Raw genomic sequence first — 12,138 nt, 5'->3', positions numbered from 1 at the left:
GAGAAGTGTTATCCTTAAATGTTTCATCAGTGCCTATCATTAACAGCCCCCCCCCCCCTTTGATTTATTGACATTGTATTGTGTTACAAAATAAGACGTTAAAATGTATTTAGTATTTATTTATTTTTTCAGTGATCTATGCAAAATACATTCTAATGTAAAAGTGGAAGAAATATATCTATATTTTTTAAAGATTAATGCAAAAATGAAATACTAATATAAGTTTATTATTCCCCCTCCCATGGGTCGGGGGAATAACACATTGGTCAGCGATAACAGCAGTGAGTCTTCTTGGCTTAGTCTCATAAGAGCTTTGCACACATTTATTGTGAAATATTTGCCCATTATTCTTTTCAAAATTCTTCAAGCTCTGTCAATGTGTTGGGGATCATGGCTATACAGCAATGTTCAAGTCTTGCCATAGAGTTTTTAGCAGGTTTAAGTCAAAACTGTCATTTGACCACTCAGGATCATTCACTGTCTTCTTCGTAAACAACTCTAGTGTGGAGTTGGCCTTGTGTTCTAGGTTATTGTCCTGCTCCCATTAGTCTAGTGGAAAGCAGACTGAACCAGGTTGTCCTCTAGGGTTTTGTGATTATCTCCAGTCCGTTTATTTTTATCCTGAAAAACTCCCCGGTCTTTGCCGATGTCAGGCATACCCATAACATGATGCAGCCACCATACCATGATGCAGCCACCATACCATGATGCAGCCACCATACCATGATGCAGCCACCATACCATGATGCAGCCACCATACCATGATGCAGCCACCTGCTTGAAAATCAGGAGACAGTTACTCAGTGATGTGTTGTGTTGGATCTGCATTTAGGACAAAGAAAGTGTATTATTTTGCAGTGTTGTGTTTTAGTAACACCTTAGTGTTTTGTTGCGTACAGGATGCACGTTTTGGTATAATTTTATTCTGTATATCTGTCTTCTTTTCTCCATGTTTTTTTCTTCAGTTATACTTTAGTAATACTTTAGTTCAGTAATACTTCAGTAATACTTTACTGATACTTCAGTGATACTTTAGTTCAGTACTACTTCAGTAATACTTTACTGATACTTCAGTGATACTTTAGTTCAGTACTACTTCAGTAATACTTTACTGATACTTCAGTGATACTTTAGTTCAGTAATACTTCAGTAATACTTTACTGATACTTCAGTGATACTTTAGTTCAGTAATACTTCAGTAATACTTTTGTTGTGTACAAATGCATGTTTTGGAATAATTGTATTCTGTATATTTTAATTATTATTTTCTTTCTGTCATTTAGGTCATTATTGTGGAGTCACTACGATCTTGTTGATCCATCCTCAGTTTTCTCCCATCACAGCCATTGAACTCTGTAGCTGTTTTAAAATCCCCATTTGCCTCATCATCCCTAAACAGTTTCATTCCTGTCCTGCAGCTCAATTAAAACAATCGACTGTATCTTTGTGGTGACTGGGTGGATAAATACATCATCCACATCATCCACAGTATAATTATTAGTTCAGAAGATCGACTGTATCTTTGTGGTGTCTGGGTTGATAAATACATCATCCACAGTATAATTATTAGTTCAGAAGATCGACTGTATCTTTGTGGTGTCTGGGTTGATAAATACATCATCCACAGTATAATTATTAGTTCAGAAGATCGACTGTATCTTTGTGGTGTCTGGGTTGATAAATACATCATCCACAGTATAATTATTAGTTCAGAAGATCGACTGTATCTTTGTGGTGACTGGGTTGATAAATACATCATCCACATCATCCACAGTATAATTATTAGTTCAGAAGATCGACTGTATCTTTGTGGTGTCTGGGTGGATAAATACATCATCCACAGTATAATTATTAGTTCAGAAGATCGACTGTATCTTTGTGGTGTCTGGGTGGATAAATACATCATCCACAGTATAATTATTAGTTCAGAAGATCGACTGTATCTTTGTGGTGTCTGGGTGGATAAATACATCATCCACAGTATAATTATTAGTTCAGAAGATCGACTGTATCTTTGTGGTGTCTGGGTTGATAAATACATCATCCACAGCATAATTATTAACTTGACCATACTTAAAGAGATATTCAATATCTGATATGTTATTGTTACCCATCTACCAATCACCTTCTTCATGAGGCTTCTGAAAAGCTCCCTGGTCTAATCTGTGCTTGGAATTCAATATTTGACTCAGGCCCCTTACATGCAACTTTTAATGTGATTTTTTTAAAGCCAAATTGTATTTATGAACTGATTTAGGCTGTAGGGGTGAAGACTATATTTGAGTTATTGAATTTTTTAAAATATGTAAACATTTGTAGAATTTTCTTTTCACTTTTACATTATGAGTATGTCGTGTAGATCAACGACACACACACACACACACACACACACACACACACTCACACTCACACACACACACACACAGACACACACAAAAAAAAAATCACAGTTACATCTATTTCAATCTCATTTTGTAACACAACATCCAAGGGCGGTGAATAGTGTAACAGTTAGTGAAGTTGAATTGTAGTCCCAGACTCCCAGACTACAATTGTAGTAGTCTCCTCTACATGGCTGTCTGTCTGCTGGTCTGTTCCTGTTCTGACTGGAGTTATTCCTGTGGTAGATTTCCCCGGTGGCCTCATTGGGCGGATGCGTGCTCTGCTCTCTTCTCTATGCTACAGTAGATAACTTCACTTCCCTCAGATCTTCCCTCTCACAGCCATTAGATAAAGTACTATTCGTTTTAGCGGCGTAGTGATATACGTTAACTGGGATGAATTCACTAGTGCGATTTGTTTTTCAAAATGTCCTCAGGACTTATCTCTACAGTGAGATTCAGCGTCTGTGGTTTCTCTGTTTCGACTGATGCAGCCAGGACGATAATGAATGTGATGACTCCCGGGTTTTGAGTTGGAGCGTAGAGATTTCACCCCCCCTCCATTCCCAGGGTCAGGAAAGATGCTCAGAGAGCAGCAACCCTTTTATCAAGTGCCCTTGCCGTTGAGACACAGAGAGTGTAAAGACGTACAGCCGCTGTGCTTCTACGGGAAATATGTTCATCTTTCATAGAAAGTGAGTGAGAGTGACACAACTGTCCAGGTAGTAACACAGAACAATATGATCATTAAACAGTGAGAGAGAGACTTGGCCCTATAGGTTCCTGGTCAACAGGACGTACTGCAGCGCCATGAGCAACATTTGACCCGTAGTCGTGAATGTCTTAAACAGAACTAATGTTGGATTTGAAATGCAGCACGTCATGGTACCTGACCCCCTGTATTTGGCTCTACTGGGTTTGAAGCCTAGGTCATCTGTTATAAACATTAAAGTACATTTTGCTTTTGATGTAAATGTACGTGTTATCCTGATAATCTGGATGTTTTCAGCAGCTGCCTGACTGTTGAGAGAGAGATATCAGAGATTTCAGAGATAGCAGAGATGAGAGAGAGATGAGAGAGCGAGATGAGAGAAATGAGATGCTACTGGTGGATTTAACACCGAGAGAGAGAGAGAGAGACTTTGACTTTTGGTCTTTCTTTATTGAAACATTCTCAATTCATTTAAAACTCACCCCCCCACTCCTAAAATAAAAAAATAAATAAAAAAATAAATAAAAAATATATCCTGTACTGCATTCATGTACCATACTCATCTTTCCATCTACCACATGATACAAAAACCCATACACAAAAAACCCTCTCCTACAACCGTATATCCAAAACATCTTCCCCAGCAATACAGACAGCCCCCCCAACACACCATATCTCCTCAAACATCTCCACACATTTGATCATTTTATAGAACTCAAACTCAACCCTAAGGCGCGCAGAGACCATCCCATTAAACAGTAGTAAAGGGTCTGTTATCCCCCCACCTTTAACCCTGTTCCTCCTTGTTAGCCAAATAGCTAACTTTGCCTGAGCAAACAGAAAATTCAACAAAACACATTTTTCTTTCTCCTTACTCGAATACCTGTATCCCATTATAAACATCCCAACAGCAAAAACCACCCCCAACCTGTCACACAGACATTCCAACAGAGACATTAATGGCATTAACCTGGTGCACACAGAAAACACATGAATTACAGTTTCTTTCATTTGACAGAAAGGACACCCCTGCCCAATTCCCGGATCAACCCGTGCCAACCAGCTGTTAGTGGCCAGGGCTCCATGAAGAACCCTCCACTGGAGGTCCCCTGACCTCTTTGGTACTGGGGGTTTGTAGAGCGCCCTCCATCTAAAACCCACCATACTCTCCGCCCCACATACACTGATGTGCCTTCACTCCTGTTAGGCTTCTAATGCTCCTAACCTTAACGCAGAGGTTGTAGAGGGCTTTACCTCCCACCCCCTCAAACTCCCCCAGGCTCGGAGTGTTAAAATCTAACAAGTCCTCCAGACCCCCTTGCCAGTCTCCAGTCTCTGCCATCACCTGCAGTGGCGGGAACATTGGTGGCCCCTCTCCCTTTGGCCTCTCAAACACCCCCCTTACCGGCTCAGACAGTGCCTCCTGGACCTCCTCCAGGAATCTCTCCAGCAGCCTAAGAGACGTTATTCCTGTTTGTTGCGCCAAGACCTCCGGGGTTTTCCACCCCTCCTCTCCCAGCAGTCTCAGGTCACCCAGCCTTTGTAAACCCCCTGCCATCAATTGCCTCTGCAGGGTGGCCGACTGAACCGATCTCAAAGGGATGGCTGGGTTGTGGAAGATAGGCTCCTCCCACACCCACTGCCCAGGCTCCATACCCCTTTCTCGTGTGGGCCTTAGCAGCTGCCAGGCCCTCAGCACCGCAGAGTAAAACTCTGAGAGACCTGCTGTACTCAGCCTCTCCAGCTTCATGAGGAACAGCTGCCGGTCCAACCCTAATCCGCCAGCTCTCCTCAGCAGCGCGCATGCTGGTTCCCTCCAGCCAACATCAGTGTGGTACAGCAGTCTCTGCACCGCCTTTAGTCGGAAAGCAGCCATCCTGCTCTCCAGCTCCACCAGGCCCTGTCCTCCTTCGTGTACGGTCATGTACAAAACTGCTGCCTTCAGCCAGTGATGTCCCGACCAAAAGAAGTCCACCAGCTTGCATTGCAGGTCTGCAAGCAGACCGGCGGGGGGGTTGAGGACAGCCAGTTTATGCCACAAGGAAGATGCCACCAGGTTGTTGATTATCAGCACCCTCCCTCTATATGACACTTGGGACAGGAGCCACCTCCACCTGGCCAGTCTTGACACCACTGCCTGTGACAGCCCCTCCCAGTTCTTGCTGACCCACCTCTCCGAGCCCAGGTACACCCCCAACACTTTAAGCCCTTCACAACCCCACTGCAAACCCCCTGGAAGCAGAGGAGGAGCCCTATCCCCCCATGCCCCACATAACAGAGCTTTGCTCTTTCCCCAGTTTACCTTAGCTGATGAAGCTCCCTCGTACACCTTCAGACTAGTCTCTAGTTCCTGCATATCTTGCCCATCCCTGACCATCACAGAAACATCATCTGCATATGCTGAGACTGCTATTCCTGTCACCACATCCATGCCTGTCCAGCACACTCCCCGCAGTCTCCTGCGTAGCAGTCCTAAAAAAGGCTCAATGGCTAGTGTGTACAGCTGCCCAGATAGAGGGCATCCTTGTCTAATACCCCGTCTCACCCAGACTGGCCTACTGAGCCCCCCTCCCACCTTAACCATACATGACGCCCCAGCATACAACAGCTTCACACAGGTCACAAACCTCTTCCCAAACCCAAACACAGACATCACATTAAACAGATACTCATGATCCACTCTATCAAAAGCCTTCTCTTGATCTAAAGAGACCAGTCCAAAGTTCACATTAGAACCTCTCGACAAGTCCAACATGTCCCTAATCAAGAACAAGTTGTCCGTGATTGAGCGTCCCGGTACACAATATGTCTGGTCCTTGTGTATTATAGAGTCCAGATGGGACTTCAGTCTGTTAGAGAGGACCTTGGCAAAAATCTTGTAGTCCGCACAGAGTAATGCCACAGGCCTCCAGTTCTTAAGTTCACACAAGTCCCCTTTTTTGGGCAGGAGAGTCAGAGCCGCCCGACGGCAGCTCATCGGCAACTCTCCTACCCCGACGCATTCACGCAACACGCAAAATAAATCCTGTCCAATTGTTCCCCAGAATTTTTTGTAAAATTCCACTGGAAGTCCATCGACCCCAGGTGCACGACCGGGGGACATCTGGGTTACTGCCTCTGCCAGTTCATGTGACAACAGAGGAATGTCCATTTCATCCCTCTGTGCCCGAGAGAGCTTAGGGAGTCCTGCGAACAAGACCTGAGCACACATAGGATCACACATTTCTGCCCTATACAATTCAGTATAAAACTCCACAGTCCGCTCCCGCATCTCCCCCACCACAGAGGTCACCCGCCCATCAGACAGCCGTAGACAATGCATACCCTTGGCTTCACTGCTCTGTCTTTCCAAACCAAAGAAGAAGGAGCTGGGAGCATCCATCTCCTTGAGCATGGAGAACCTAGCTCTTACAAGTGCTCCCTTTGCTTTAACCTGGAAAAAACTGCCCAGGTCCCTACGTAATTCGGCTAAGTTAGCCTGGAGGCCTACATTGCCTTGCCCCACCATCTCTACCTCCATCTCACTAATACACCGCTCTAGTTCCCCCAATACTCTCCTAGCCTCTGAGGATGAGAGAGCAGTATACTGTTGACAGAAAAGCCTAATTTGCACTTTCCCCACATCCCACCATTGACTCAGAGACTCATACTCCTCTCTTCGCTGCCCCCATCTTTCCCAAAAAGTCTGGAAACCTGAGCAAAAAGTGGCATCTTGTAAGAGCTTTACATTGAACTTCCAATAAGATGCCTGCCGGGGCCCTGGTGAAATAGACAGCCGAGCCATGGTTATGTGGTGATCCGAAAACCCCACTGGGAGAATGGTAGCACCCAGTAGCCTATTGCTCTGATTCCTGGACATGTAAAAACGATCAAGTCGAGCTGCACTCACCCTAGCCCCAAAAACCTTCACCCACGTATACTGTCTTGTGTTTGGATGTTTAGTTCTCCAAACATCCACTAGGTCAAACTGATTAAAGATATCCCTTAACACTCCCACTGACACTGAATGAGGCTCTTCCCCATTTCTGTCTTTTGTAAAATCCATTGTACAGTTCCAGTCACCTCCGATCACCAGCGTCTCCTCAGGCGCTACTTGTGAGAGTTCCTGTCTAAGACTCCCAAATAGAACCCTTCTTTCTCTCCCTGTGTTAGGCGCATACACATTTATAAAGACAAAACACATGTTGTTAATTTCTGCTTTAACAACAAGCAACCTACCCCTACACACCTCCTTTGAGGAGCAAATTTTTACAGCCAGACCCGGTGCAAAAAGGACTGCCACCCCTGCACTAAGATTTGTCCCATGGCTCAACACACTTGCCCCTTTCCACCAGAGCCCCCAATCAACTTCATTCACCACATCACTATGCGTCTCCTGCAGAAACAACACCTGTACTTTTTTTTGTTTTACATATTCACCCAACACACTCCTCTTTCCCGCATCTCTGGCGCCATTTATATTGAGCGAGCCTACCCGAAGAGTCTCCATAAGAAGTGGGAGAAAAGCCAGCAGAGAAATAGACCAATAGCAAAGCTCAAAAAGCCCCAGTGTCAGTAAGAAATTAAACATTTAAACAGTGTCTGAAGGTAAACCTTTACGCACTGTTGTGACCCACTTCCTCAACCTAAACCGTTTCCTGGGTGAGAGGACACCATGCCCCTCATTTCTCATAGCATGTTGTACTGATCTTACAAACTTTCTAGGATCAGGAAAAAAAGCCTCAAGATTAACTTTTTTCCCCTTAGTCTCATTCAGGAACCTTGTCAGTTCTCTCAACGTGTACTTAGACCCCTCGGGTTGACTGGCTGTCAGCTCCGGGCCAATTGAAGAGGAGTCTGAAAAAAATAACTCCTCATCCTCTTCCTCAGACTCACTTTCCTCCTCTTCTCTATCTCCCACCCTGACCACCTGCCCTTTCTCTCTGGTTAGGGCCTCACCCACAGCAACAGGCAACATTTCCATGGTGCCTTTGTCCACACCCTTTTTCTTTTTCCTCTTGACACCCTCCTCCTCCCCCCCTAATCTCTTACACTTCCCCACTATACTCTCCTCATCCACTAGAATTACCTGACTAGACGCAGTATCATCTGCACCACCCTCCATAGCATGACTAGGGCCAGCCTCAGCTACACCACCCTCCATAGCATGACTAGGCCCAGCATCATCTGCACCACCCTCCATAGCATGACTAGGGCCAGCCTCATCTACACCACCATCTCTAGACTGACTAGGCCCAGCCTCTGCTATCTGCATCTCCTTACCCCCTGCATTTTGACCTCGATTTCCCCCACCTGCCGTTGTACCTTCACCTTGTCTATGGCCTTTATGTGGGCACGCAAAACTCTTGTGCCCCAAATCCCCACATTCAAAACACCGTAGACTATCTGTGCTGGCAAAACCGGCATAGAGCCCCTCCCCATGCCTCACTTTAAAATGCACATTTAGCTGTTGCTCATTATTGTTCAGAAACATAAACACTTGCCTCCTGAACGAAACAACGTGCTTAACGGCATCTGCCTGAAAACCTGCTGACAGTACACGGAAACCGCTAGCAAACTTACCAAAACGACTCAGCTCTTTCCTAATTTGATCATCCGTAATAAACGGAGGCAAATTTGCCACTACAACTCTTGTTGAAGGGGTAGAGAGAGGTGAAAATGACACCAACACATCCCTTACAAATATTCCGCTAGCAATTAGCCTACCGACCAAATTAGCCCTTTTCATGAACACAACCACAGCTTTGTTCATTCTAGAAGCAGAATGTATAAACTCAGCTCCTACCTGTTCACCGACCGCGAGCAGAACCTCCTCCACCTTAACTCCGTTCTCAGGAACACACCTGAATCCATGCTGTATCGACAGCGTCTCCTCCGCGCTAGGCTGAGAAGCCATTGCGCACACTACACCTTCCAACCCCCAGGAAAGTTACTCTGTCCTCTTCCACCCTAACTTTGAAAAAGAAAACCTTGGATACCGCTAAAAACAAATATTTCATTAACCCTCCACCATAGAAAATAACATGTAAATAAAAGAATCAAGAAAGTTAGTTAGGATAGAGCTTTCCACACCAAACACTCAAACTCCAAAAAACTCCCAGCATGCACCGAGAGAGAGAGCGAGAGAGAGCGAGAGAGAGAGAGAGAGAGAGAGAGAGAAAAAGAGAGAGGTTTAACACCCTTCCTACAGGACACAGATTCCATGTGTGCGTAGGCTTACTTGTGATTATCTTCCTTCGCTGGCTCCAGTTGTAAGCTCCACCACATCATGCTAGGGCGCTAGGGCGCTAGCTGCTGTCTGATACACCCTGTCTAGGTCTCAAATGGCACCCTATTCCCCATATAGTGCACTATTTTTAACCAGAGCCCCATAGGGAATAGATTTCCATTTGAGACGGGCCTCCAGCATAACGCTTTGAGCCTGGTGATGAAAAGCCACAGTGTTGGCACGGCAGCCATTCTAAATCAACATACAAAGATAGAGCCATGCTTCATCCAGGACAAGGATTCCTTCAGTAGTACTGAGACAGTGGATGTGTCCTAAATGGCTCCCTGTTCCCTATGTTGTCCATAGGGCTCTGGTGATAGGGCATAGGGTGTTGTTTGGGACACACATCCTTTTAATGCCTTTTAATATGCACGCACAGGTTTTTTTTTCTCTCACAAATTGTACCCTATTCCCTATATAGTGCACTACTTTTGACCCGAACCCTATGAGCCATGGTCGAAAGTAGTGCACTATATTGAAAATAGAGTGTCATTTGGGAATTAGACCCAGAACTGAAATATGACATGTTGTTATTTTCTGTAGTATTCTGTCAAGCTACATCAACCCCATGACTGACTATATGAATATACCAACTCATTAACTTATTATACTTATTAACTAAACCTCTACTGTCACTAGCATGTTTTGGCCTCTCTTTGAAATGATCCCCTGCTCGTAGGTCGAACCCTCATCATCATTATTCTGGGACTAAACCTTTCTCCCTTTGATGGTGGAAACAGAGAGAGACAGAGAGCGAGAGAGACAGAGAGAGAGAGAGAGAGAGAGAGAGAGAGAGAGGGAGAGAGAGGGAGAGGGAGAGAGAGGGAGAGAGAGCAGTTAGGTAGAGAAGGGGTCAATTAGTCATTATCTGTTCTCTGTTCTCTCTCTCTCTGTCTGTCACTGTCTCTTTCTCTCTGTCTTTCGCCTTCTTCCTGTCTCTCTCTCTCTCTCTCTCTCTCTCTCTCTCTCTCTCTCTCTGTCTGTCACTGTCGCTTTCTCTCTGTCTGTCTCTGTCTCTCGCCTTCTTTCTGTCTCTCCCTCTCTCTCTCTCTCTCTCTCTCTCTCTCTCTCTCTCTCTCTCTCTCTCTTTCTCCAGGTTGTCCTGTGGCTATCAAGAGAGTGGGCAGGAACAAGAGGATCTCTCTGGCAGCTGCCGCCATGACAGCCTTGGAATCAGACCCCTCCAGACTCCAAGGGCCTTCGCCCTCCTCCTGCTCTCCCTCGTTCATCCATCCCCTCCGCCTGTTCCAACTGTCACCTATCAAGATCCCCTTTCGCCTGTCTCCACCTGGCCCAGGTAAACACACTCCTGTAATGCCTGGCTGAAATGCACCCCATTCCTGCTTTTAACCACGGCCCACAGAGCTCTGGTCTAAAGTAATGCACTAAATAGGGAATTGTGTGCCATGTTATAAGTTGTGCACTAAATAAGGAATAGGGGGCCATTTCAGATACAACCTCTGTTTAGCCAATCCAGGATGTGTGTCTGCAGTCTGTTGATGTGTTTTAGGTTGGTGTTGTTTAAGGTCTGTGTCTATTGACCCAACTGCAGGGTTTTTTGGCATCATTATTACCAGCGGGTCTTTCACTAAGGCTGTTATGTCCAAACTGCAGGGTTTATTGGCATCATTATTACCAGCGGGTCTTTAACTAAGTGTGTTACTGTGTGTCCTAATTGGTGAATTGTAATTGCAAATATGAGGCATTGTGTGAATGGTAACATTAAACAGCTTTGTCTTTTTATTGTATTTAATACAGAATCTTTCTTTGAACTACAGCAGGCTTCTTTCTACATTGAATTTGATAGTAGTTCATGCGAGAAAGGTTTTTATTTTTGCCAGCAGTATTAGGGTCATGGTTGATATGTGAAGCATCCTCAACTTCAAATGCAGACTGTGGTGTATTTTATGAGACTTTAGAACATAAAATAAATTACTACAGTATTCCTGACTGTTGGGTTTGTATTCCAAGTAGCAATTAGCTAGTGGTGCTTCCTGGGTGGAAATGTTACTGTATGGGTTACTGTTACTACCTGGGTTACTATATAGTGATCTGTTACTACCTGGGTTACTCTATAGTGATCTGTTACTACCTGGGTTACTATATAGTGATCTGTTACTACCTGGGTTACTCTATAGTGATCTGTTACTACCTGGGTTACTCTATAGTGATCTGTTACTACCTGGGTTACTCTATAGTGATCTGTTACTACCTGGGTTACTCTATAGTGATATGTTACTACCTGGGTTACTCTATAGTGATCTGTTACTACCTGGGTTACTCTATAGTGATCTGTTACTACCTGGGTTACTCTATAGTGATCTGTTACTACCTGGGTTACTCTATATTGATCTGTTACTACCTGGGTTACTCTATAGCACATATGTCAGAGTCAAGGCCCGCGGGCCACATCCGGCCCGCAAGAAGGTTTTTTACGGCCCCTGGGATGATCTTGATTTATTATTAGAACCGGCCCGCAGCAAGCCGGCAGCCCGCAGATCTTTTACACGCACCAATACTACATTTCCCACAATGCAAAGGTGACGCACCGAGCAGTAGGCTGCTTCATTTCAATATTTATTGGCACAGCAGTCGTCAGCATCACAGTAAAATTAACTTTCAGATACCCATCAAAAATGGCAAAACGGAAGGTGGATACTGAGAACCGGGGGTTTCAAACAAGGTGGGAGTCGGAGTATATGTTCACGAAGGTAGCTGGAAAACCTGTGTGTCTTCTGTGTGGAGAAAGTGTGGCGGTACTGAAAGAGTATAATCTG

General features: G+C 44.9%; 1 protein-coding gene across 1 annotated transcript in view; it reads left to right on the top strand.

Moving 5' to 3' along the window:
* LOC139381910 (transcription elongation regulator 1 like) overlaps nt 1-12,138 on the top strand; it is a 230,340-nt gene that overhangs the window by 42,990 nt on the left and 175,212 nt on the right. Inside the window, exon 4 of the mRNA XM_071125768.1 lies at nt 10,458-10,658. Coding sequence (XP_070981869.1) covers nt 10,458-10,658 — 201 coding nt within the window. The remainder of the gene's footprint in view (nt 1-10,457; nt 10,659-12,138) is intronic.

Source organism: Oncorhynchus clarkii, chromosome 23 (assembly GCF_045791955.1).
Source record: "Oncorhynchus clarkii lewisi isolate Uvic-CL-2024 chromosome 23, UVic_Ocla_1.0, whole genome shotgun sequence".
NCBI lineage: Eukaryota > Metazoa > Chordata > Actinopteri > Salmoniformes > Salmonidae > Oncorhynchus > Oncorhynchus clarkii.
Note: the sequence above shows the minus strand (reverse complement) of the source record. Positions and strands in the feature narration are given on the sequence as shown.